At 38.5% G+C, this 23,444-nt stretch overlaps 1 protein-coding gene and 1 long non-coding RNA gene across 15 annotated transcripts in view; one reads left to right on the top strand and one right to left on the bottom strand.

The window, feature by feature from the left end:
* LOC115659726 overlaps positions 1-23,444 on the bottom strand; it is a 49,440-nt gene that overhangs the window by 18,005 nt on the left and 7,991 nt on the right. The window lies entirely within an intron of this gene.
* Positions 1-23,444, top strand: part of R3HDM1 (R3H domain containing 1) — a 140,534-nt gene that overhangs the window by 113,061 nt on the left and 4,029 nt on the right. For all 14 annotated transcript variants that reach the window (XM_030580295.1, XM_030580290.1, XM_030580289.1 and 11 more), the window contains 6 exons: positions 4,038-4,192; positions 11,058-11,200; positions 13,459-13,562; positions 20,252-20,421; positions 20,648-20,798; positions 22,545-22,627. In XM_030580295.1, coding sequence (XP_030436155.1) covers positions 4,038-4,192; positions 11,058-11,200; positions 13,459-13,562; positions 20,252-20,421; positions 20,648-20,798; positions 22,545-22,627 — 806 coding nt within the window. The remainder of the gene's footprint in view (positions 1-4,037; positions 4,193-11,057; positions 11,201-13,458; positions 13,563-20,251; positions 20,422-20,647; positions 20,799-22,544; positions 22,628-23,444) is intronic.

The following is a 23,444-nucleotide window of genomic DNA, read 5'->3' as shown; positions in this document are numbered from 1 at the left end:
TTGAATTGGTTTCCATCAAATCTTGTTGACACTTTAATAAAAGCACTCATATTTTTGTTTAATCTGATACCCATTGTTGTCTTTTAGAAATTCTTGTTCTCTTAATTTAAAATATGTATTGGCATATGGAAATTACCATACTAGTTTGCACTCAGTATTTGCCTAGTCCAGCATCCAGTCTCCAACAGTGATCAACACCAAATGCTTCAGAAGAAGGTTCAGTTAAACCCTGCAGTTACACAGGTGTAGAATAATCTCTCCTCCCACATTAGATTTCTTCCAAAATTTGTTAACAAGAATATCCAGAGCTGCAATACTTAATGCTATCTATATAATTATCTAGTCCCTTTTTGAGTGTTGCTGAGTTTTTTGGCCTCCCAGCATCCTCTGGCAATGAGTTCCACAATTTAAGTATGCATTGTGTGAAAAGGATTTCTTTTTCTCAATTTTGAATCTTCCACCTTTTAAAATTAATTTACTATCCCCTTGTAGTATTAGACGGGGAAAACAGATGCTGCCCTCTCCCTTCCATTAGCCATTCTTTATACTTTTTATTATGTCTTCTTATTCATCTTTTTTCAAAGGTAAACAATGCCAGTCTCTTTAATCTCTTTCCATGCTCTAAAAATGTTCATTGCCCTTCCCTGAACCACCTCTAATTCTACAATATCCATGTACACATGTATGTATTTGTAAAAGGTTTTGTTTCTTATAGTTTTGCATGACTAATCATTTGAATGTGTGTAAGCAATGTGCTGTTTACACATAGGTATTTCTCTAGCAATCATCATGTTTTTTGAGCACCCTGTAAAATTAATGGTGCATCACTTACCTCCAAAACATAGAACTCTCCTCCCTTCTCCTTCTAAGTTACTGAGTGAATTCGAGACACTATTTCCAGAAAGGTGGAAAATACACTAGATTCATCTTGGGAAGTGACCAACACTTCAAATAGAAGCGCAGACTTTTATTAGAGCCGAGTCATTGCCATTTTTGTCCATATGGATTTTAATGAACTACTGAGTCAGCATATGCAATACATGTGGCCTTTACACACTATTTCATTCTGTTTTGTATGTTCATCTCAGTGTGATCCTGATGTAATTCACTGTGAAGTCAGGCAAGTTTCATTGCTCTTCTTTCATTGCACATGGGTTTGAAACTGGAAGTGGAACTCGCAGACGGATTTCTGAATTCTTCATTACAGGCAGAGTCCCATGTATGATTTTTACAGCTGTGTAAATTTCATGTAGTTGCCCTTTTTATTTTGTGCTCCATTTTCATTTTTAATTGATTCTTTAGTCCCTTAGATGGTAAAGATGTCACTGTATCATATTTGTAAGGTTACCAACCTACAGCATCAGTTACCCTTCAGTTCTATGCTACCACCTTTTCTGACAGGGCTGCATTTGTACCATTGGCACTGTGTGTAAATATTTGATGATAATTTATATTCTAGTGGAAGTAAAAAGTTTGATCTCTGTCCACTGCCAGGGAACAATTGGCTGACTGATGTCCAAAGAATTGGAGTATGTCAGTTGAATTTGGCCTGCCACCAATTTCTTAATGACCTTTCCCAGAAAAGGGGAGGCTTAGAGACCAGATGATAGTTGGAAAGGTTATTTTAAATGAAGTGATCTCTTGCAAGCAAGGACTGAATTATTGCGTGTTTGAGGGCTGCTGGCAGCTTATCCTCTTTAACCTTGCCAATAATGAGCTTGGGCATTCCCTACTGGTTTTTGTCAGTTCACACTTGGCTGAATGGCTCTCACATGCCACAGATAGAACCTCTTCCAATTGGGAGCATGGATGAAATTCATCCTGGGAGGATGGTATGCTTATATTCTTCTATCATGTTACTATTTTGAGAGCTCCTGAGTTTTTGATAGTCTTGTACATGATGTAGATGTGAGAGCTTCCACCGCTGAGCAGCACTTACCCTTGAATTTCCACTGCCTTTGTATTTTCTATATTTTGCACCTACTTTTTGATTTGGTAGCATTTCACGTTTGCTACGTGATGTTGATTTAGAAACTGGTTGGAAGCAAACTGGGTTGATTAGATGACGTACCAGTAGAAATGATTCCACTGAGCAGGATTTGCCTACATAATAGCAGAGAAGAAGGATCTCCTGATGTCCACCTTAGCCTTGGCACAAGAACCTAAAAACTCTTTATGTCAAGAGTCATCTTTCCATCATTGCTTCAGTTTCTTCACCTCTCACTTCATTGGTTGCAGGTGATTGGTAAACCATGGCAACCTGAGAGGGTGATGCAAAGGGGAAGAGTTGCCTGGACCTTGTGACATCTGTAATCATGGACAACAAATTGCTATAATGCCCCCACCAGACTGTCCATAAGCAGAACAGTTTTTTCTCCAGAGAGCTTTAGAAAACCTGCAAAATCTATGAATATCTTTGGGTGGACCATGAAAACAATGCTATATTATTATTTATGTATGGAGCTGATCACAGTAATAAAGACTAATGGAGTTTGAAGTTGTTGTAACACACAACATTTTTCTTCTAAGGTTCTTGTGGTTTTCATCATCATTGTGATGTTAAAATTGTGGTACTTTTGCAGAAACTTCCTTACGTTGTTTTTTTTTAGTTTTTAAAAGTTTAGACTTGTTGAAAATAAAAGTGCTTCTGACAGGGAAAACTAACTAAATTCACTTGCTTACAAGTCAAATCAATGAGAGATATTATTTTGTTATTGATACACTGTGTAATTCACATTAGCATTAATGGGAATTACTTACATGTCTTAATGATAGAATAGCCCCTTTATAGTATTGTGCAGGCAGTTACTGTATAACCATCCGACATTGTTCAGTAGCACTTGGAAAATGGTAATTGTCTCCATATTGATATTGCTGTCATCACCGGAAAGTAACTGATTTGTGTTTGGTATTTCGTGGTGTAGATAAATGGATCCAAACGATCTTAATCCTCTGTATACACTGTGTAAATTCCACTGTCACCAAACTGCTAGAGATGAAGGGTCAATGGTTTATTTTTATGTTTGCTTTGAATAGTTGTTCCTTTTTGAGAACTCCTAATAGTACTGTTATAAAACCTAACGGTTCTTATTAGGCAACTGAGACTTCAGTTTTTAAAAGGACACAGCTGGATTAATGTTCATATATTTAAAGCAACAACAAAAAATTTCCTTACTAAAGAGATGAATAACTTCTTAAATTATTAAAATTAATGGAACTTACAAAATCAAGCTTAATTTTTTACATTAATTGCTTGAAGAATAAACACATAATCCCCCCTCCTTTTTTTTTTTTTTTTTTGTACAGTCCGTTTCTACTGTGTTTCATTTTCAGGTTATGTATATCCCAATGCTGCAATGTCTGGACTATAAAGAATGCAGGGGACTGTTTGTTTTTGTTTTTGTTTTTAATTTTTCATTAGACTTTAGAGTAAAACGTTGGAAACCTATCTAGATGAGGAGGTCTCTGAATTACTAAATAGAATTCTTTCCTAGGTGTCTGGCTGGTGGGTCTTGCCCACATGCACAGAGTCTAACTGATTGCCATATTTGGGGTTAGGAAGGAATTTTCTCTTAGGCCAGATTGTTGGAGACCCTGGGGGATGGGTGGAGGTGCGGGTGGGGTTTGCCTTCCTATGCGGCATGGGTCACTTGCTTGTTTGAATTAGAGTGAATGGTGGATTCCCTGTAATTTAGACTTAAAATCAAGATTTGAGGACTTCAGTAACTCGTCAGAGGATATGGATTCATTACAGAAGTGAGTGAGTGGGGTTTTGTGGCTTGTAGGAGGAGACTAGATCGTGGTGGTCCTTTTTGGCCTTACAGCCTGAGTCTATTACTCTTTTTAGTTTTGTAAATATTTGCTCTTCCAAAAGATACATTTGGGATTAAGTCTGGCCTGACATCCCAATGAGAAAGTTCTGTTTAGCTGTCTTAACAAAACTATAACCTTTTCATATGTACATCTGTGTGTAAAACATGTTATAGATGTAATGTAATTGTTTTCAAAACAAGATTTAAATATTTGTACAACTACAGGCTACCAAGTTATGCCTAACCAGCAGCAAGCCTACCAGGGGTTGGTTGGAGTTCAGCAGTCTCAGAATCAAAATCTAGTCAGTAACCAACACAACAACATTGGAAATCAGATACAGGGTGTGATTGTTCCTTATACTTCAGTGCCATCTTATCAGGTAAGTTATCTTTTCAGAACTTCTTTGTCCTTTGTTTGAATATTTAAAGCAATTTAAAAAAATCTGAACAACTTTGTAGGCTGAAAAAAGCTCCAGCAGGAGCTTGAGTATCTTAAAAAGGTAATGTGAAATGTCTGAAGCAGGAGCATTACAAATACACAACTTTCCATTAAATAGTTGCACGGAGGGCCTGGGTGTCACAGTCAAAGTATAGCATTAAATATGGTGCAGAGTACATGAAACCAGAGCTGTTAAGACTTCTGCATTTTGTTGGTTTTTGTCTTCTGTTACAGAAAAATCTCCTGATTAATTCTTAGAATTCCTAGGACTCAAACTTTGAAATCCCTATGAACCAAGCTTTTGCATTGTTTTTGGGGGAAAAGAGAACATTTTGACATTATTTTGCACTATTGCATCTATTGTCATCACTAGTCTTCCTTGCTGTTATGTAGAACTCAAGAATTTAGGCCGTTTTCTATCCTATCAAGTCAATTAATCATGGAGGTTATCACTTAACTTCTATAGCAGAGCTGCTTCCCTTAGTGGAATAATTGATATATGGTAAATGGGGAGCAGAGAATTTTCTAAGTAGAATAATTATATGATATGCCTCGGGTAAATGTTTTCAGTCGCCAGCCCTCTATTTTGCCCAATCACATTATTCCATTCTCTGATCCTCCTAAGTTTCATCTTAAATACTTGTTTCATTTTAAGAAGCACTGATATAACCATTATGTTAAGGTAACATTCTGGAATGAAGCAAAGGCACAAACATTTAATATTCAAATGTATAACTTCTCACTTCTAAAGCTCTTTTGATGCAAAGATCTTTTAACACTTTACAAAGTGTTGCTAAGTATCATTTCTGTTTTACAGAAGGAGAAACTCAGGTGACTTGCTTGAGTTCACGCAGTATGACACTGGTAGAGTTGGGAATAGGGCAAAGGCCTTCCAACTCCCAGTATGTTGTATTTTAAAAAAGCCTATTTCACTAAAGCCTTTTTTCAACCGTTGCCCTAAGTAGTTGGGTTGGATCTGTTTAAAAAACGACAAAAAACTCTCATACTTCAGTCCCTCAAAATGTTTTAGTGTAGAGTTTCCAGCATCCTGTCTTGATATTTGTAGTCAGCTATTGTTTCAATTGGGGGGAGGGATAGCTCAGTGGTGTGAGCATTGGTTTGCTAAACCTATGGTTGTGAGTTCAATTCTTGAGGGGGCCACTTAGGGATCTGGGGCAAAAATCAGTACTTGGTCCTGCTAGTGAAGGCAGGAGGCTGGACTCAATGACCTTTCAAGGTCCCTTCCAGTTCTAGGAGATAGGTATATCTCCAATTATTTATTTATGTAGTTAGTTAAATGTATAACTGTTTATTCATCCCCTTTTTAAAATCCTGTACAAATACTCAGTGTAGGCTATGTCTTTAAAGTTTCTTGGGATTTGGATCTTAATCAGCTTTTCCATAAAGATGGCATGCATTGAGCATTCTTCAAGTGGTCATCCACATGCATTTCACTCATGGTACACATGCACCTCAGCCGTGTAAGATAAGATTCTTTTGGCCAGCAGTGTCCATTGGGCCCCTCCACCTCCACACCCACCCAAGGGCATAAAGGGCAAAGTAGGCCCAACCATCACTGTTATTTCTTACCGCACGTGGCAGTGAGACAGAACCCCTACAATGTCCATCTGCTTCTCTGTGGATTGTGCTAGTTTAGTGTTAGCGGTTAGTTAGACTAGTTGCCTTTTGGTAGCACATGCAAAAATCTTATAAGGCTGGAACTCACTCCCTGCCCTCTTCCTTACAGGACTTCTATCAAAGTGACAGAAGTGAAACCCCCAGGGATTGAAATCAGCACTTTTGTGAAGCTTTAATGCCACTTAATGATGGGCACTCGAGGTGCCTGTTTTGTTTAGGGGGGCATGCCCCCCCCCAAAGCAGGCTCAAAAAGCTAGAGAAGCCCACTTAAGATTGTTCCTTCTGTAGCATTATATGCGAGCCTCCTTGGATGTTGAAAGGAAGGATGCAGCTAGACCCCAGTACTCCAGTCTGTCTGCTTACACGAGGCACATGACTCAGAATTCTGACTTGTCTCAGGCTCAGAATTCAAGGAGCAGCCAACCGCTGTCTGAGAAGGATCCCTCTGGTGCCCTGGAACTAACTGTTACTGCTGGAAGTACCCACTAACCGTGCAGACTGCTCCTCTCTCAGTACCAGTCATTGAGTACTTGGCCCCTCAGGATCAGCACTTCTCTACAGGCCATCTTGGAACTATGTTCCTTGGTCCTCAGCACATCAGTAGCTAGTGTGTTGGTACCTAAGGCATATACTGTGCCAAGTGATTTACCTGTTAGTCTGGTGCCAGCTCTTTTGGTCTGAGAGATTGAGGGTGGCGATAACTAAGTCATCAGATTTTGAGAAGTCGTCCTGACAGTTAAAGGGCGTATTTCTGGTACCAACTGTACCCACTACTCAGTTAAGGAGAGAACAACAGAGCCAGGGCACTCCTGAGAGGATGCCCTTTCCTTGACAGAGGTGTACATCATCATCATCCCTGTCAAGGCATAGTAGGGACTCTTCAACTGCATATCCTTCTTCCCCTGTTTGGGTAGAGAGTGGGAGAGACTCTGGGGAGCAATCTGTAAGGGGCAGCAGGGCTTATAGAGAATATCCCTCCTGGTGTCCCCTAACTCCTCCACCCATGCTGTATCAGCCTATTGGAAGCCCTGCAGGAGTGCGTCTGTATTCTCTTTAGACTGTATTATTGGCCCCCCGCCAGAGTTTGATTATTCTTCCCCAAGGGGCAATATAGACCAAACAGATAGGCCAGCTAGTGCAGCCTCAGATTCTGGAAAGGTTGGAGGAGGAAAGTGATTAGTAGTATTTATAAGAGGAAGAACGGCTCAAACCCATTGCAATCTCCTCATCCTCTCACGATAAGGCAGTAAATCACTCAACATCATCTCCAGTTGATGACTTCAAGGGATTCCAGGACCTGGTCAGGCACATGGCAGAGGCTCTGTATATACCTGTGGAAGTGGTGCGGGAGAAACCTCTCAAACTCCTGGACATCTTATGTCTTCCCATGCCTGGCAGTTTTGCCATGCCTGTATTGTTGGAACATGTGTAAGACCTGTGACATGCCAATATCCATTCCATCCACATCCAAGTGAGCTGACAGGAGGTCCCACCCATTACCAAAGTCACTTGTGGTACCTGACATCTAAGAGAGGCCTAAGCAGCAGGGGCCTCCCAAATGCTAACCTAGGGAAAAAGACCCCAGTAGTCTGGATCCATTCAGATACAACTCTGTCTGCCAGCTGGTAGACACACATAGCTAAGTACCAAGTGCTTCTGTTCAATTATAATAATTTGAATTGGGACAGGTGTCTGAATTTGTGGGCAGGCTACCTCAAGAACACCAAGAGGAACTAAAGACGATCGTGCCCAAAGGACAGCTGATGTTTTACACTTCCTTACAGGCTGCACTGGGTGCATCTGACATAGCGGTGTGTACTGTGGACCTCCCTGGAAATCTATGAAGATTGGAGCCAAGGAGATCTTCTGAGATACCTCTGTAGCCAAACAGCAATTGAGGACCTACTCTTTGAAGGCAACAAACTTTTTAATTTAAAGACAGATAAGGCTTTCCATTCCTTAAATGATCTAGGGTGCCTCTGTTCCCTGAGCCATTATATTCCAGATGGAAGCCAGTATTACCAGATATTTTCTTCAAGCAGCATTCCTCTGCCAGCTCAAAGGATCTCACAACTGCCAAGAAAGAAGCAGAGGTTTCAGCAACAACAGCTCTTCCTTTTCCTCTACTGCTGCCTGTTTGAAGAATGTTCCTATTTTTGAACTCTGCAGGACAGCTACATGGACTTCAGTCCACACATTCACAAGACACTACTCTTTTTTGTAAAGGTTTCTACATCAGATGCCTACATTGGTATGGCTATCCTGCGGTCATTGTTTAAGTAAAATTTCTACTATCCATCTCCAAGCAAACAGACAACTGCTTGTTAGTCGCCAACAGTGAAATCCACATGGACCACTGCTCAGAGAAGAAAGTTATTTACCTTTACCGTAACTGTGGTTCTTTGAGATGTGTTGTCCAAATGGATTGCACATTCTATCTTCCTTGCTTGCTATTACGGTGTCTTAGCCCTGTGGGACTCTGTATGGGCGAAGGCACTAAGGGACAGTCGGGCCCACACTCCCCTTATGTGACACGATGCATCTAGGATGACAGGTATGGCCACAATGGACACTGCTGGCCAAAAGAATCCAATCTCTTATGCATGTGGACAGCATGTATCCCATAACGACAGTTACTATGAGGTAAGTAACTTTTCTTTCACTGCCCCAGGGATTCACCAACACATAAGTCTTTTTCATCCTGACATTTTTGAGGAATTTGGCTCATCTCTCCATGAGGATTGTACATCTCCTATATTTTTTTCCTTTGTTTTCGTATATGTATCTTACACTCACACATTCACCTGCACCTTTACCACTACTTCTCTGCAGTCCGCACTCTTAAGGCTACCAGTTTATTTTCTGTCAAATAACAGGCTTGGGCTTTCTGTCTTGCCCTCCAAGCAAAATGGCATCATGTTTGCCTCTTAAGTCTGATGGGCATTGATGAGTGGAGTTGGATTTCTCCCCTTGGCTTGGTCCAGCTTCAGAGCCCTCCCCATTTTAAAAAAAAAAAAAAAAAAGGTAATACAGCAGCTCACAACAAAAATATGAAATTTTGAGTATAGGAAACAACAAAAACCAGTCTGCCTGATAGCTTGCTTGAGTCACTGCTACTCACAAGCATGTGACACCGCTTTCCTTCACATAAATAAGGTGATATTTTAACTAGGGCTGTCAAGCAATTAAAAAAAATTATTGCAATTAATTGCACTGTTGTTTAAATAAATAGTATTTTATTATTGTTTATTTTGGATGTTTTCTACATTTTCGAATATATTGATTTCAATTACAACACAGGATACAAAGTGTACACTGCTCCCTTTATTTTTTTATTGCAAATATTTGCACTGTCAGCAAACAAAAGAAATAGTATTTTTCAATTCACCTAATGCAAGCACTGTAGTGCAATCTCTTTATCATGAAAATTGAACTTCCAAATGTAGAATTATGTACAAAAAAACTGCATTCAAAAAACAAAACAATGTAAAACTTCAGACCCTAAAAGTCCACTCAGTCCTACTTCTTGTTCATCCGATCACTCAGATAAACAAGTTTGTTTATATTTGCAGGAGATAATGCTTCCTGCTTCTTGTTTACAGTGTCACCTGAAACTGAGAACAAGTGTCCTCATGGCACTGTTGTAGTCGGCATCGCAAGATATTTACATGCCAGATGCGCTAAAGATTCGTATGTCCCTTTTATGCTTCAACCATCATTCCAGGGGACATGTGTCCGTGCTGATGACAGGTTCTGCTCCATAATAATCCAGAGCAGCGCGGACCGATGCATGTTCATTTTCATTATCTGAGTCAGATGCCACCAGCAGAAGATTGATTTTCTTTTTTGGTGGTTCGAGTTCTGTAGTTTCTGCATCAGAGTGCTGCTCTTTTAAGATTCCTGACAGCATGCTCCACACCTCACCCTTCTCAGATTTTGAAAGGCACTTCAGATTCTTAAATCGTGGGTCAAGTGCTGTAGCTATCTTTAGAAGTCTCATGTTGGTACCACCTTTGCATTTTGTGAAATCTGCAGTGAAAGTATTCTTAAAATGAACAACATGTTGATGGGTTATCATCCGAGACTGCTATAACATGAAATATTTGGCAGAATATAGGTAAAACAGAGCAGGGGACATACAATTCTTTCCCAAGGAGTTCAGTCACAAATTTAATTAACGCATTATTTTTTTTAACGAACATCATCAGCATGGAAGTATGTCCTCTGGAATGGTGGCCTAAACTTGAAAGAGCATACGAATGCTTAGCATATCTGACACGTGAATACCTTGCAATGCCGGCTACTAAAGCGCCATGCAATGCTTGTTCTCACTTTCTGGTGACATTGTAAATAAGAAGAGGGCAACATTATCTCCTGTAAATGTAAACAAACTTGTTTGTCTTAGCAACTGGCTGAACAAGAAGTAAGACTGAGTGGACTTGTAGGCTCTGAAGTTTTACATTGTTTTGTTTTTGAGTGCAGTTATGAAACAAAAAAATCTGCATTTGTTAGGTGCACTTTGATGACACAGAGATTGCACTACAGTACTTGCATGAGGTGAATTGAATACATTTTTTATCATTTTTACAGTGCAAATATTTGTATTGAAAAATAATATACACTTTGATTTCAATTACAACACAGAATGATATATATATATATATATATATATATAATATGAAAATGTAGAAAAAATCCAAAATATTTAATAAATATAAATTTGTTATTCTGCTGTTTAACCCTGTGATTAATCACAATTAATTTTTTTAATTAATCACAAGAGTTAACTGTGATTAAGTGACATCCCTAATTTTAACTGCTTTATACTATAAATGTAGCTTGATAACTTTACATATTCAATTAGTTGCATATTATTTTACTTAGGTCTCTGTTGCATAAATATTAAATGTGTTACAATTCTGATTTAAATACATCAGACTCCATAGGTTCATCAAAAATTGAATTGTTAGAATATGTAGCTAGATAATCAGGCGGAGAATTTTCTAGGATGGAAAATCTCTCTGATAGGGTTATTATGGAATTAACATGTGTTTTAGTGTTTAACATTAGCTGTATTTTTAACAAACTCTTGTGTGATGTGAGTGGTCTGGAGGCAGAGGAGGAACTTTTTTGCAGAAAATAAGTCTTCACATGTTCTCAATCTTTAGGTTTCAGTGCCTCAAGGTTCCCAAGGAATGCCTCAGCAGACGTATCAGCAGCCTGTTATAATTCCCAGTCAGTCAAATCTGCCCACAACAGGAATACCCGTTTATTACAGTGTCATTCCATCAGGTCAGCAGAATAATTTAAGGTGAGCAGTTCAGTAATTTGATCTTCAGTAATCTACTTATTACTTTCCAGTCCCCTAAGAGAGTTTGCTTTAGGATCTTAGTATTTTCAGTATTAGTTCTTAGTGTGGCTTTGTGGCCACTTCTTACAGCTAGGTAACAAAATTATATATTTTTATGTCACCTTTATTTCCTGTTATTGATGGAAGGTAGATAGAACACTGTTCTCTTCAATAATTGGGACTTGTGATTGAAAAATCAAAACAAAAAGATTCTCAGATTACTTCTTGAAGTAGCTTATTGTAACAGAATTTCTAGTCTGAGTATTTGCTGAATCGTTCAGGGTAGTGGTTTTCAATCAGGGGTCTGCAGAGGTCTTCCATGGGGTACATCAACTCAACTAGATATTTGCCTTGTTTTACAATAGACTACATAAAAAGCTCAAGTGAAGTCAGTATAAACTAAAATTACATGCAGACAATTACTTCTTTATACTGCTCTATATGCTGTAATGTAAGTATAATATTTATATTCCAGTTGATTTATTTATATGGTAAAAATGAGAAAGTAAACACATTTTTCGGTAATAGTGTGCTGTGACACTTTCATATTTTTATGTCTGACTTTGTAAGCAAGTGAATTTTAAGTGAGGTGAAAGTTGGGGGTACACAAGACAAATCAGACTATTGAAAAGGGGTACTGTAGTCTGGAAAGGTTCGGGGAACGCTGTTTTTACGCAAGCCCTAGGAAATGCATTAATTCCTTTTTGCCATGACATTTAAAACTTTAGAGAGACTTCTTTAGTCACTAGGTTTGTCACAGAAGTGACTTTGGGAAGAAACAGTAATACAGTTTTGAGTCCTCAAAGTCAATGGCCCTCTCATGATTCCTCTGAATCCAGCTCTCTGGCCCTGAGAAGTCAGCGAGTAAGCTCCTCCGTTGAACTCCTGCCTTCAGCCTGCTCTGGCTGTCTGGCTTTGAGCCAGCATGCAACTCCCTTGCCTTCAGCCCTATCTTGCATTCCTTGCACAGCCAATGCTCCTTTTGAATCCAAAACAGAAGCTTGGATATGCAAGGGATACAAGAACCTCTTAAATTTGTAAGCAACTTTAAGGCTCAATTCTGTGACTCTTTACTCCGTGCTGCCAACTCATATAACTTTGTTGCAAGTCTCACAATATTTTTTTAAAGGGATCTCATGAATTTCTGACTTCAGCCTTCCATCTTTCAAATGTTAGTCCTTCTCTGATTCCCCCATTACTGTCAATGGGACTAAAGCTGCAGGGTACCCTCAGTGAAGACGGTGGCCCTTTTTCACCATGTGGAGGCCTTGACAGGAGAATTTGAGGGTACCTAGAATCAGACTATGAGGCAGGGTATTAAACAAAGTGAAAATGAATACAGAGAAAAGAGAGAGAGATCCACAATATCAGTCCTACATGGGCCTCTGTCCATCTATTTTACTTTTATACTTTATAATAATTCACGCCAAAAGCTGTCATCTTCATTTTTTCTGCATTCATCAGTCAGAAAATTATTTATGGCCAAAATGTTGATGGATTATGTCTTCCTGTCCTCTAAGTTTATTCTCCTTTATATTTACTAAAGGACATTATAACCTTTGGACCCAGGAGCCTGAAAACTTTCCTGGAGGACCTGTTGTTACACACACTTTTTTGTATTTGAGCTTTCTTGCTTGTAGAGAAGTTTTGTGTCACTAACAGTTTCTAAAATTATTCGTATAGATTAGCAATATCTTTCAGAGCACAGGCATGAAAAGATGTAGACTGCTGTCCTCTAAGTCCTGGTCTACACACCGTTCTTCTACCGCTAAAACTGTTGGGGATATGGGGGTCAGTGATTGTTTTTACAGAAATAATTATATAGTATAACCCCTAGTGTAGACACAGTTACACTGGTGTAAAGTTACCTTATCGGTAAAGTTTCTTCCCTTTCCTGGAAGGGAATACCAAAATAAAGCACCTTCATACTAGCATCACTTCATCACCACTAGGAACTAATGCTACTTTAAATATACCAGTATAGTCAAAGTGATACAACTTTCTAGTGTAGACCTGGCCTAAGTCATGAGGTGTGAAGAGTCCTGAAATTTCTTTTTTAGTGTTTTCTATTTTCAGAAAAAAGCAGATAATGATTAAAAAAAATAAAAGCATTATATTTTCTTTTGGGAATTGATATAAAAATTCTATTTACCTGTATGTAGCATGTGTCGTCAGCTAGTTCAAAAGTTCTCATGTCACCATTGTATTGTTTACTGCAGTTCATCAGTAGGATATTTGCAGCCTCCAGGATCAGAGCCAATGCAGTTTCCTAGAACATCTTCCCCATGCAGCTCACAGCAGCTTCAAGGACAACAGTGTACAGGTATGGAAATATAACTTTTTGGTGGTTGGTGAAGTAAACAGAACTACATTTTCTGAATGACTAAGAAAAAGTTCTAGCTATTATTATGCTGTGTATTTTGATAAATGCGGCTTAAAGGGGAAATTTAGAATTAATCCATGTATTAGCTTTATAGATGTATTATAAAACCAGCAGTTGATGTCACTGAGTTATACTGGGGATTTAGCCTGATTTCTTACTTTTGTTTGCCTCATGTTATGGAAAGCTTATAAATAGTTTTTCTCTAAAATGTAATGACATATTTCAGTATGCCATGCTTGTATATGTGGTTGAGAGTTGAGACAGTAGAAGATTGCAAACACAAACTAAATTATTAATGAAGAGATCATTTTTGAAAGACAAGGGAGTTTACTGAAATACTTCTCCCTTATTATTTATAACTTGCAATACATCATAGTAAATGAACGTGTTACAGTTTGGAGCTTTTGTGGAACTTCTGCTCAAATTCACTTTCCTAAATCTTGTTAGTTCCTATGGTTTTATGTAGGCTAGGGTTCCACATATATTTTAAAAAGGAATAAAATTTAAATTATTGGTGGCTTCCCTTAGAAGAGTTATTCAAGAGGGATGATTGCTGATCTGTAAGGATGATTGTATCTCCTTCCAGCTGGCCATATAGTCTAGAATTGGACATCTAAGTTTGATATTTGATTTTGCACCTGATCCAGCAGAGGCTGGGTACATCATGGAAGCAGTATACTTAGCTCCTGTGCTCAGGCAACAGATTCTGAACAGATTCAGTTGAACCAGAAACAACAGTGAAGAAGTCATGCTGGGGGAGAGGAGGAAAAATAGTAGGCATTCTTCAAGCTATGAGCAGGGGGACAGTAATTTGTTCAACTAGAGGTCAAAGAACTAACTCCTCCAGGATTTTTATATGGTAGGCTTAGTCACTGCTCTTACTTTCCTAGTTTATAACAACCATTCTGTCCAAAGAAGTATAATAAGTTATCAAATTGTTGTAATAGTTAGTCAGGTTATCAGCTGTCACTTTGTCTGTATGAAGTATACTCATTGTTTCCTTTATCCCCCACTGACCTTCTCTCCACTGATTTAATTATAAAATTTAAAAAATGAAACTTCAGACAAAATAATGGCTAATTTCAGTGGCTTTATTCGGGGCAAGTTTCTCCAGATGAGAACATGATTTGGCAGAATCACCTGGGTAGCTTAAACCACATTTCAGAATAAAATGGTGTGTTTGTGCAGGTACTGAAATAAATAATAAACCTGATATATTGTAATAATAGTAGCAAGCATATGGAGCTTTTCACATACAAAGTGTTTTACAAATGTTAGTTTGCATTGTTGTAGCCATGTTGATCCCCAGGATATTAGCGAGACAAGTTGGGTGAGGTAATATCTTTTATTAGACCAACTTTTGTTGGTGAAAAAGATGGGCTTTTGATCTTATACAGAGCACTTTTTCAGGTCTGGAAGGTACTCAGAGTGTCACAGCTGAATACAAGTTGGAACAGATTGTTTAGCATAAGTAATTAACACATGTTGTAAGAAACCATTCAAGGTTAAGTGGCCAGTCATAGGACAAAAAATGGGGGCTAGTGGGTTGTAGATTGTTGTAATAAGTCATAAATCCAGTGTCTTTATTAAGTCCATGACTTTTATTTCCTAGTTAGAGGTATGATTTTAAGTTCTTGGCTCATCTTTTGAAGGTGTTGTGCAGATTTCCTTTGAAGATGAGGACTGAGAGGTCATATATAGGAGTGATTGTTTTGTGAAACATGTTCATTCCTGGGTAAGGCCCTACTTTAATTTGCAATGCTGCAGAAATTGAGGATCCCGCCATATTATGCTTTCACTGCAATTTTGACAGCAGGAGCCCCTGCTCTTAGCCCCAGGCATCCAACAATGGGACCTTCACTGTCAGCTCCAGATGTCTGCTGTCAACCCTGGGCTCCTGCTCTCAGCTCCAGGTGTCCAATAGCGGGTGCCCCTGCTGTCAACCCCAGGCTCCCGCTCTGAGCCCTGGGCAGCCGACAGCAGAAAATCGCAGAAAAGTAATAATGGACATTATTACTGCAAATAATAACGTCCGTTATTACTTTTCCACAATTTTCCATGGCTTGTCCGCAACTCAGCCACAAATTTTTTTTTTTACAATCATCCTGCGATTCAAGTAAGGCCTTACTCGTAGGTGATGTGGTGTTTTTTGTCTTTTATAATTTCTCTGGGCGATTGTCTGGTTTCACCTACTTAGTTGTTTGAGCATATAATACAATGGATGAGGTACACCACATGTTGTGATAGGCATAGTGGGACCCATGAGTTTTCAAAGGTGTGTTATGGAAGTGTTTATGATCACAGCAGTGGAGATGTGCCTTCAAGTTTTGCATCTCTTTTTCTGGCAGGGTCTGGTGCAGCTTTGAACTGGTGTGTCTCAGTCTGTAAAGAGTTTGCTTCTGATTATGAGCTTGGTGGGTACAAAGATCAGAAGATGGAGTTCAGGAAAGATTTCTTTGAGGATGTGGTCACCATCGAGTATGGGGTTGTAATTGTTTGATGATACCCTATATGGTGTCCAGTGTGACAACTAAGGGTGTGCTTTCAGAAAGGTTTTTTTTCCCTGTATTGAAGCAGAGTATTTGGGGTAGATATGAGTGTCGTCTGTTGTTTTGTAGATATTTGAGGCAGGCAATGATGTTATCATTGTGAGTAATGTTGGTGTGTGGGAGTGAGGGGATTACATCCAGGATGGCGTTCTGAGGAAGATTGTTGATGTAGCAGATTTTCTGGAGGAAGTAGGTTTTGTCTTGGAGGAACCTGGTCCTCTGTGGTGATGAATCCTGATATTCCTTCAGTAAGAGTGTCCAGATGGGATGGGTCTACCTGGGTTCCCTTGTTTGCGTATCTTGGAAAGCAGGTAGATGATCCTTGGAGTGGGTTCATGGGGGATGAGGATGCAGAGTTTCTTTTCGAGGTGTTTGGGGAAGGATTAGATGATATTCTTGGGTGAATTGTGCTGTGGTGTCATCTCTGAGTTCTTTATAGTGGTGTCAGAGTTTTTGGTTGGTCTTGTTAACGTAGTCATAGCAATTGAGGGCTGTGATGGCACCACCTTTCCTGTTGGTTTGATCACTAACTGGTGGTTGGATTTCAAGGACTGTTTAGCTCTCCTTTTAGCAGTGCAGAGATTGTGATATGTTTAAGGATTTCAGGTTTTTTTCCTGAAGCTGTCGATGTAATGATCAAGTGTGTAGTTTTTCATCAGTTTTCGGGTGTCCAGTGAGATGATTCATTTTTCCTATGACTTGGTAAGGGCTGGTAGTTGAAGGTGGTGTCATGATTGTTGAAAAATAATTTGTTGAGGTAGAGATGGTGGAAGAAGTCTCTTATAGTTCTTCATAAGTTAGTATTATATCAGGTTTTGTGATAGGTGCAGAAGTTCAGTCCATGGAGAGTACAGATAATTCAGATCCAATTAGGGGTAGTCTTGATAAATTGATGATGTTGGAGTGTTGTATAGTATCCATGTGGTGGGTCCTGGTACCCCAGTGTTTCCCAAAGGTGTTCAGTGGGTTATGAAGTGCTGTAGAAGTTTCACTTCTTGTTTTTGTGTTGGCTAGCTGTCATGGGGGTTTTTGATAATTGTTTTAGGTTAAAGTTTACAACTGATCGTTAACTTAATACAGCTTTGAAACTTTACTGTGCAGAAGAAAAATGCTGCTTTAAACCATCTTAATTTAAATGAAAACACAGTTTGCTTAACTTATCAAATTTTTTTTTTAAACGTTTGCTTTGTTTGTTTAGTAGTTCATCTTTAACACAACACTGTATTGTAGTTTGGGGTGGGGTTTTTTTGGTTCTGCTGCTGCCTAATTGGATACTTACCATTCCAAATGAGGTATGTGGTTGCTCACTCAGCAACTCTGGTGTTTAGAACTCTGAGGTTCTATTGCAGACAAGTTTAGAACTGAGATTATAAATATCTGTCCTATGAACAGACCAGTTGCTCACACTCCTCTCTTTGAGAGCCCTATGTTAGCAGATAATTTGTATACCTCTTTCTAATATTAAGATTACTGTTGAGGGGTTAACTTGCAGGACGTTGGCAAGATGGCAGATTTCTTTTAGCAGTACACTATTTCAGTTCATCTGCAGTATATATTTTTTCTTGGTTTGAAGCTTGTTTATCTATGGTTCTTGAAGAGTGAGTCACTCCAGAATGCCTAAAAATAAACCAGATGGTCTAACAATTCAATAAGGTGTTCTCCCACTCTGGCTAGTTAATAATCCACCTTGACAGTTTTGGTGTAACACCATTGGGAGGCATGGATCAGATCTATCAAAGTTTGAATTAAACAGTTGGTGTGAAGAATCTTGAGTGACATGAGTGTAAAAAAAATTTTTTTTGAGAGAGAAGAAAAGGGTGTAATTCAGGTAACTGTGCCCTTTAGAGACAATAATCCAGTTTGGAGAGGATAGACAGTATATTTTATGGTGTCTATAAAGGTGTGGAGGCAAGTGACTCAGTCTGTCTCTGGGAACAGATTATTTGGAGCACTTGAAGGGAATTCAGTCCACTGTTAAGAGTCCATCTGGGTTTTCCTCCTCATGCATCATAGCCAATAATAAAGGTTTTGCAGGCCAGATTATACCCACAGTGGCATCTGTGTAAACTCATCACCATCAATAGGCTTGTTTTGGGTTTGGATGCAAACCCGATTGGATTGGAATTTGTGCAATTTTTTTTTTTAAAAATTGTAATAGAAACCAGCTCTCCTCTTGACTGGATAGGCTCTGCAGGATTGACAGTAGTAGAAAGAAACAAATGCTTTTGTATTTTCGTTTGTTAGAAAATGGGACTGAGTACTTACAGGGAGCACAGAGTCACTTTTTGTGTTAGAGAAGCTTTTTCAGGTGGTGAAACTTATGTTTAGAAAAGCTGTATTAGGTAACTTTTAGAGGTTTTAGAAAAATGTATTTTTTCTCGGTCTGAGTCTCAGCAGTTGGACTCCTAGTGCTAAGGGAATCTGTCTGAACAGATGGAGAGTTACAAAAATAATTCCAGTAAAATATGTGACATATAGACAGTGCATGTGTCATGATCTGTAATTCAGAGGTTTAATTGGCAAACTTTCAGAAAGAAATGCCATGTTTATTTATGCCTTTGCCACTTCAAAATTATGCTTCTATAACAACCATGCCCGATAAAATCTTTATATGATCCCATCATATGTTCTCCCTATATATAATTGCATATGTATATTGTGAATATTTATTTGTTGCTGTGTGGTCTGGAGATTACAGCAACAGACTAAATCAAGAGTTCTAAGTTCTATTTCCTATTTTGTCATTTGACTCCCTTAGTGACCTTGGTCAAGTCACAAACCACTCTATGCCTTAGTTTCTTCATCTTTAAAATATGGATACTACTTCCCTAACATTGTAAAGTGCTTTTTGATCTGAGGCTGGAAAAAAATTTAGATGTGCAAAATATTTTTACTTCATTTATTTTGATGTGTTTAATGTTATTCATTTATAGAATTTAATGTAGAGTACTAGTAAACATTTCATAGCACAGTATATTTAGCAAAAGTAATGTAGTCTTAGTAATATGAGACCTCACTATAAAACCCTGTCATTAATTATTTGTTTAGAAATGCAGCAAAACCACTGGGTTTTTTATGTGAGTTAACTGATTCATTGCGCAGTGAAATGAAAACTATAAGCAACTTTTTTTTTAGTGGCTTCCAAATTTAAAAATGCAAGTCTTCTGTGTCCAAAATATACAGTAACACCACTCAAGTAAAAGCAGTTTGTGGTAAAATTCATGGATTGTGGTCTCTGCGGCTCTTTATAAAGATAGACAATTAAAATAAATTCTTACATTAAACCATTTGCTTTATTCTAGGGCCAACTTCCTAACTGCACAAAACCGAACAACCTTGCCCCATCCCCAAGGCTCCCCCCCCACTCACTCCATCCCCCCTCTTTCTGTCGCTTGCTCTCCCCCACCCGCACTCAGCTCACTCACTCATTTTCACCAGGCTATCTGTAAATGAGGATCTTAATCTCACTTGAGTATTAGGGAATAATCCAGCTTCCTCTGATGCAAGGCACTATATAAGAGTTAAATATTATGCTTTTTCTTACTGTGTCTTTTCTTAAAAATAAAACACTGAGCATATCATTTCTAATTGCCATGAAGCATAATGGACAGTTTTTATTTTTTTTCAGCTACTTTTGCCTAATGTGCAGCATTCTTTGACACTGGCTTAGACTTTAATTTTTAATTATTTGATTTTGTGCCTTAAATATTCAGTTGTCTTCAAGTAATGATTGCTCTAATGATTGTTCAGACAATAAGACCATGGTAAATTTAGAGCATTTTCAACTACTGCTTGATAGAACAATTTGCTTAGAAAATGTTTTAATAATGATAAAAGTTTCAATAGCTCAGCTCATCTTTACAAATCATGCTATCTTCCTTTTAAGTGATCTATAAGGATTTTATTTGTTAGTGGAAATAAAATATTCTACAGAAGACCAATCCCTGTATTTTAAAAAATTGGCAACCTATTATCTCACTAGCTGTGTTTTTTGGTCACTTTCCTAATTTTCAGTAAATAAAGCATGAGTTGCACAATAAACTAATTTCTAACAATAGCCTTCCACTTTTTGTTTTGTAGCAGTAGCTCCACCACCAGGTGGAGGAGTAGTAATGATGCAGCTAAATATACCCAACAATCCTCAGCCTCCAACCCATTCACCTCCTCAATGGAAACAAAATAAATATTATTGTGACCATCAAAGAGGACAGAAATCCACCGAGTTTAGCACTTTAGACAGTGCCACACAGGTATGATTTGTTTTTTATTTTTCCCCTGAGATCATTTGTACTATGGCTCTTATATTTAAGAAGAGATAATTCATTTCTAGAGAGGAACAAAATAAATCCAGTGCTTGTCAAACAGTAATGTCAAACATATTAATGTTGTTGTGTCCAGGATTTGAATATTCAAGTAAATAAATTTAAAATCACTGACTTCTCAGGAACCAATATATTTGTGTCATGTTTACTCTAGTTACAGCAAAGTCCTCAACTAAACAGTCCTGCCACCTCACCAGCCCAGTCACCAGCACCAGTTCAACTATCAAACATGAAAAACCTCCGTCCCACATTAACACCTCTTTCTATTGTGTCCCAATTTTCTAGATCTTTTGTCCCTGGACAAGGTAAGATTTTTAGCTAACAGAAGTATATATAAAAAATACATGACTATTTCATTCTTTTTTCAATTTTCATCAGTTTTGAGGGCAAATTGTGATTGATTTTAATATTTTTGCCCGTGTGTTCAAAAATGTATTCTTTGCATTATATAGAAAAATAACTTTATGCTTCTATACCCTCCTTCACCCCAAATAAAATTAAAAAGCCATGAACTTCATGCTAGTAATGGGGGCTTTCAGAACCATGCAGCTCCTTCATAAATAACTTTTAGCACTAAGGGATTGTAAATTTGGGATATATTTTAATTAAAACAAAACAAATTAGTTTTAGATTGAAACCGCAAACCTTAAATATACTGTCACAATGGATGTTATTTTTATGGATAGAAAAGTTCGGTCAGTCCTATATGCCTACCCATTGCACTAGGTGGGCGTGGCATGGTACATGGGAAGGGGAAGTAGAAATGTAGGATAAGATAAACTGCCTTTTCACCAGATTCTTCATTCTTCATCCTCAATCCATTGATTAATCCACTGATCAAGCCACTACTTACTGTAAACTCTTTGGATCAAAGACCGTTATGTTTGTACACTGCCCAGAACAATGAGACAGGAGCCTCTAGACATGACCACAGTAATGTTACTAATAATTGATATAGAGCTGTTAGGTAGTGACCTCCCATCATTGTCATCAATGGGCCAGAAAGTAGAGTCTCCTGCCATCTCTATCCTTTTGGGCTTGCCATGCTTTCACAATTAATATTTTCTCAGAGAAACTCCTTGTAAAAGACCAAGAGCAGAACCTGCTGCCATCATCTTAATGGAAGAGCAACGAGTAGGAAGTTTTCACTGATTAGAGACATGACTGTTCTTCTGTCATGACAAGACAGTTGATTCACAGTGTTCAAATAACCAAGTCCAGATTAGTGAGCCAGTGAATAGCATATAACAATTGATTAGTTACTTAAAAAGTCGATCATCTGATTAGTTGCTGCTACTGGTCAGAAACTGAAGGTAGATGCAGCTCTAGAATTCTAGAATAATGGGTGTGATATGTGAAAAAAAGTTTGCAGGCAGAAAAAGAAATTCTTTATTGCCTCACTTTTTTCAGAAATAAATCGTATTTATTTTTGAACATATTCTCTACATTGGCTACATTCTCTAATAAATTGCATGTATTCACTAACTTTTGCATAATTGTTAGACTTCCCATTGTCAATTGTGTCTCAACTTCCTTAGCCCCTTTTCATAATTTTTTAAGATTTCAATTCAATCACCTTATGGACCCCTCAAGTGGATGGGAATTTCAAGATGTGGGTGGCATTGGGCCAGGGTGGAGCTGTGCACATGCTATTTGAAACACTGCAACAAGTTTTAATCTTATTAAAACTCTTTGAGGAGATTTGAATCTAGATGAGACTATGGCAGAGAAACCAGGGGTCATAAGTGCTTCCTATAACTTTTAAAAAATGTATTTTTAAATTTAAGAAGCTCTTAGTCTGTGACTTCTGAACTTGATAGTTTGTGCTCCGTTGATTATTTCCCCATATCTGGTGAATTCTTAAACTGCTTTTTCACTCTCTTAAGAAGCCAACTCTTGTATTTTTATTTTTTCTGGTAATAACTACCTTACAATTATTTCCATTCATTCTACATTGTGTACCATATTTGTGAGATGTAGACTGTTAAAAGCATTTAGAGTTTTTATATTAAAACAAGAAAAAGTATTAAGACTATTTTTCTCATCTTCAGGAGATGCCAGATACCCATTGCTCGGCCAGCCACTGCAATATAACCCTCCACCCTCATTACATGGACATGTAACAGGCCAACAGGTATGAACAAGTGCCAACTCCTGGGCATGTCTACACCATGTTAGTCTGTACCACTTGGCTGTAAATTCTAATGGAGTGGATTTCATCTCGTGGTCTGTGGACCCTGGGGGTTCGCAGACTGTGTCTAAGGCAGGGGTTCTCAAACTGGGGGTCGGGACGAGGTCATTACATGAGGGGTTTCGAGCTATCAGCCTTCACCCCAAGCCCCGCTTTGCCTCCAGCATTTATAATGGTGTTAAATGTATTAAAGAGTGTTTTATTTATAAGGGGGAGGTCACACTCAGAGGCTTGCTGTGTGAAAGGGGTCACCAGCGCAAAAGTTTGAGAACCACTGGTCTAAGGGGTCCGCAAAAGGTTGTCATTCCCATAGAATAGTAGTTTTCAACCTATGGTCTGCGGGGGAAATGGGGTCAGGGTGCAAGGGGTTGCTCTGCCAGCCTGGTGCTCCAGCCAGGGAGCAAGGTGGGGATGTAGGGGCTTATTCTGCCTGCCTGCCTGGTGCTCCATTTTTTTCAGGGCCCCTGGGCCCAGGCCCCTTTGGCCCAGTGGCTAATCTGCCACTGTCATTATACTGTATTAAAACAATGCACATAATACCTATTATCATGGTGTACATTACACCTAATATATATGTATTGGCTAACATGCTACTTTCATCTTTCCCTCCTATTTGCCCTCATACCAGGGACTGAACATGCTTTTGTGCAATGATGCTAGGCCCCAGGAATGACAGTGGACCCAGAAATCTGTGCCTCTTCTATACTGTCATAGTGTAGCATACTAACTACAGGGCTGGCAGACAGTGGTTCATAACTTG

The sequence above is a fragment of the Gopherus evgoodei genome, chromosome 11 (assembly GCF_007399415.2).
Source record: "Gopherus evgoodei ecotype Sinaloan lineage chromosome 11, rGopEvg1_v1.p, whole genome shotgun sequence".
Lineage (NCBI taxonomy): Eukaryota > Metazoa > Chordata > Testudines > Testudinidae > Gopherus > Gopherus evgoodei.
Note: the sequence above shows the minus strand (reverse complement) of the source record. Positions and strands in the feature narration are given on the sequence as shown.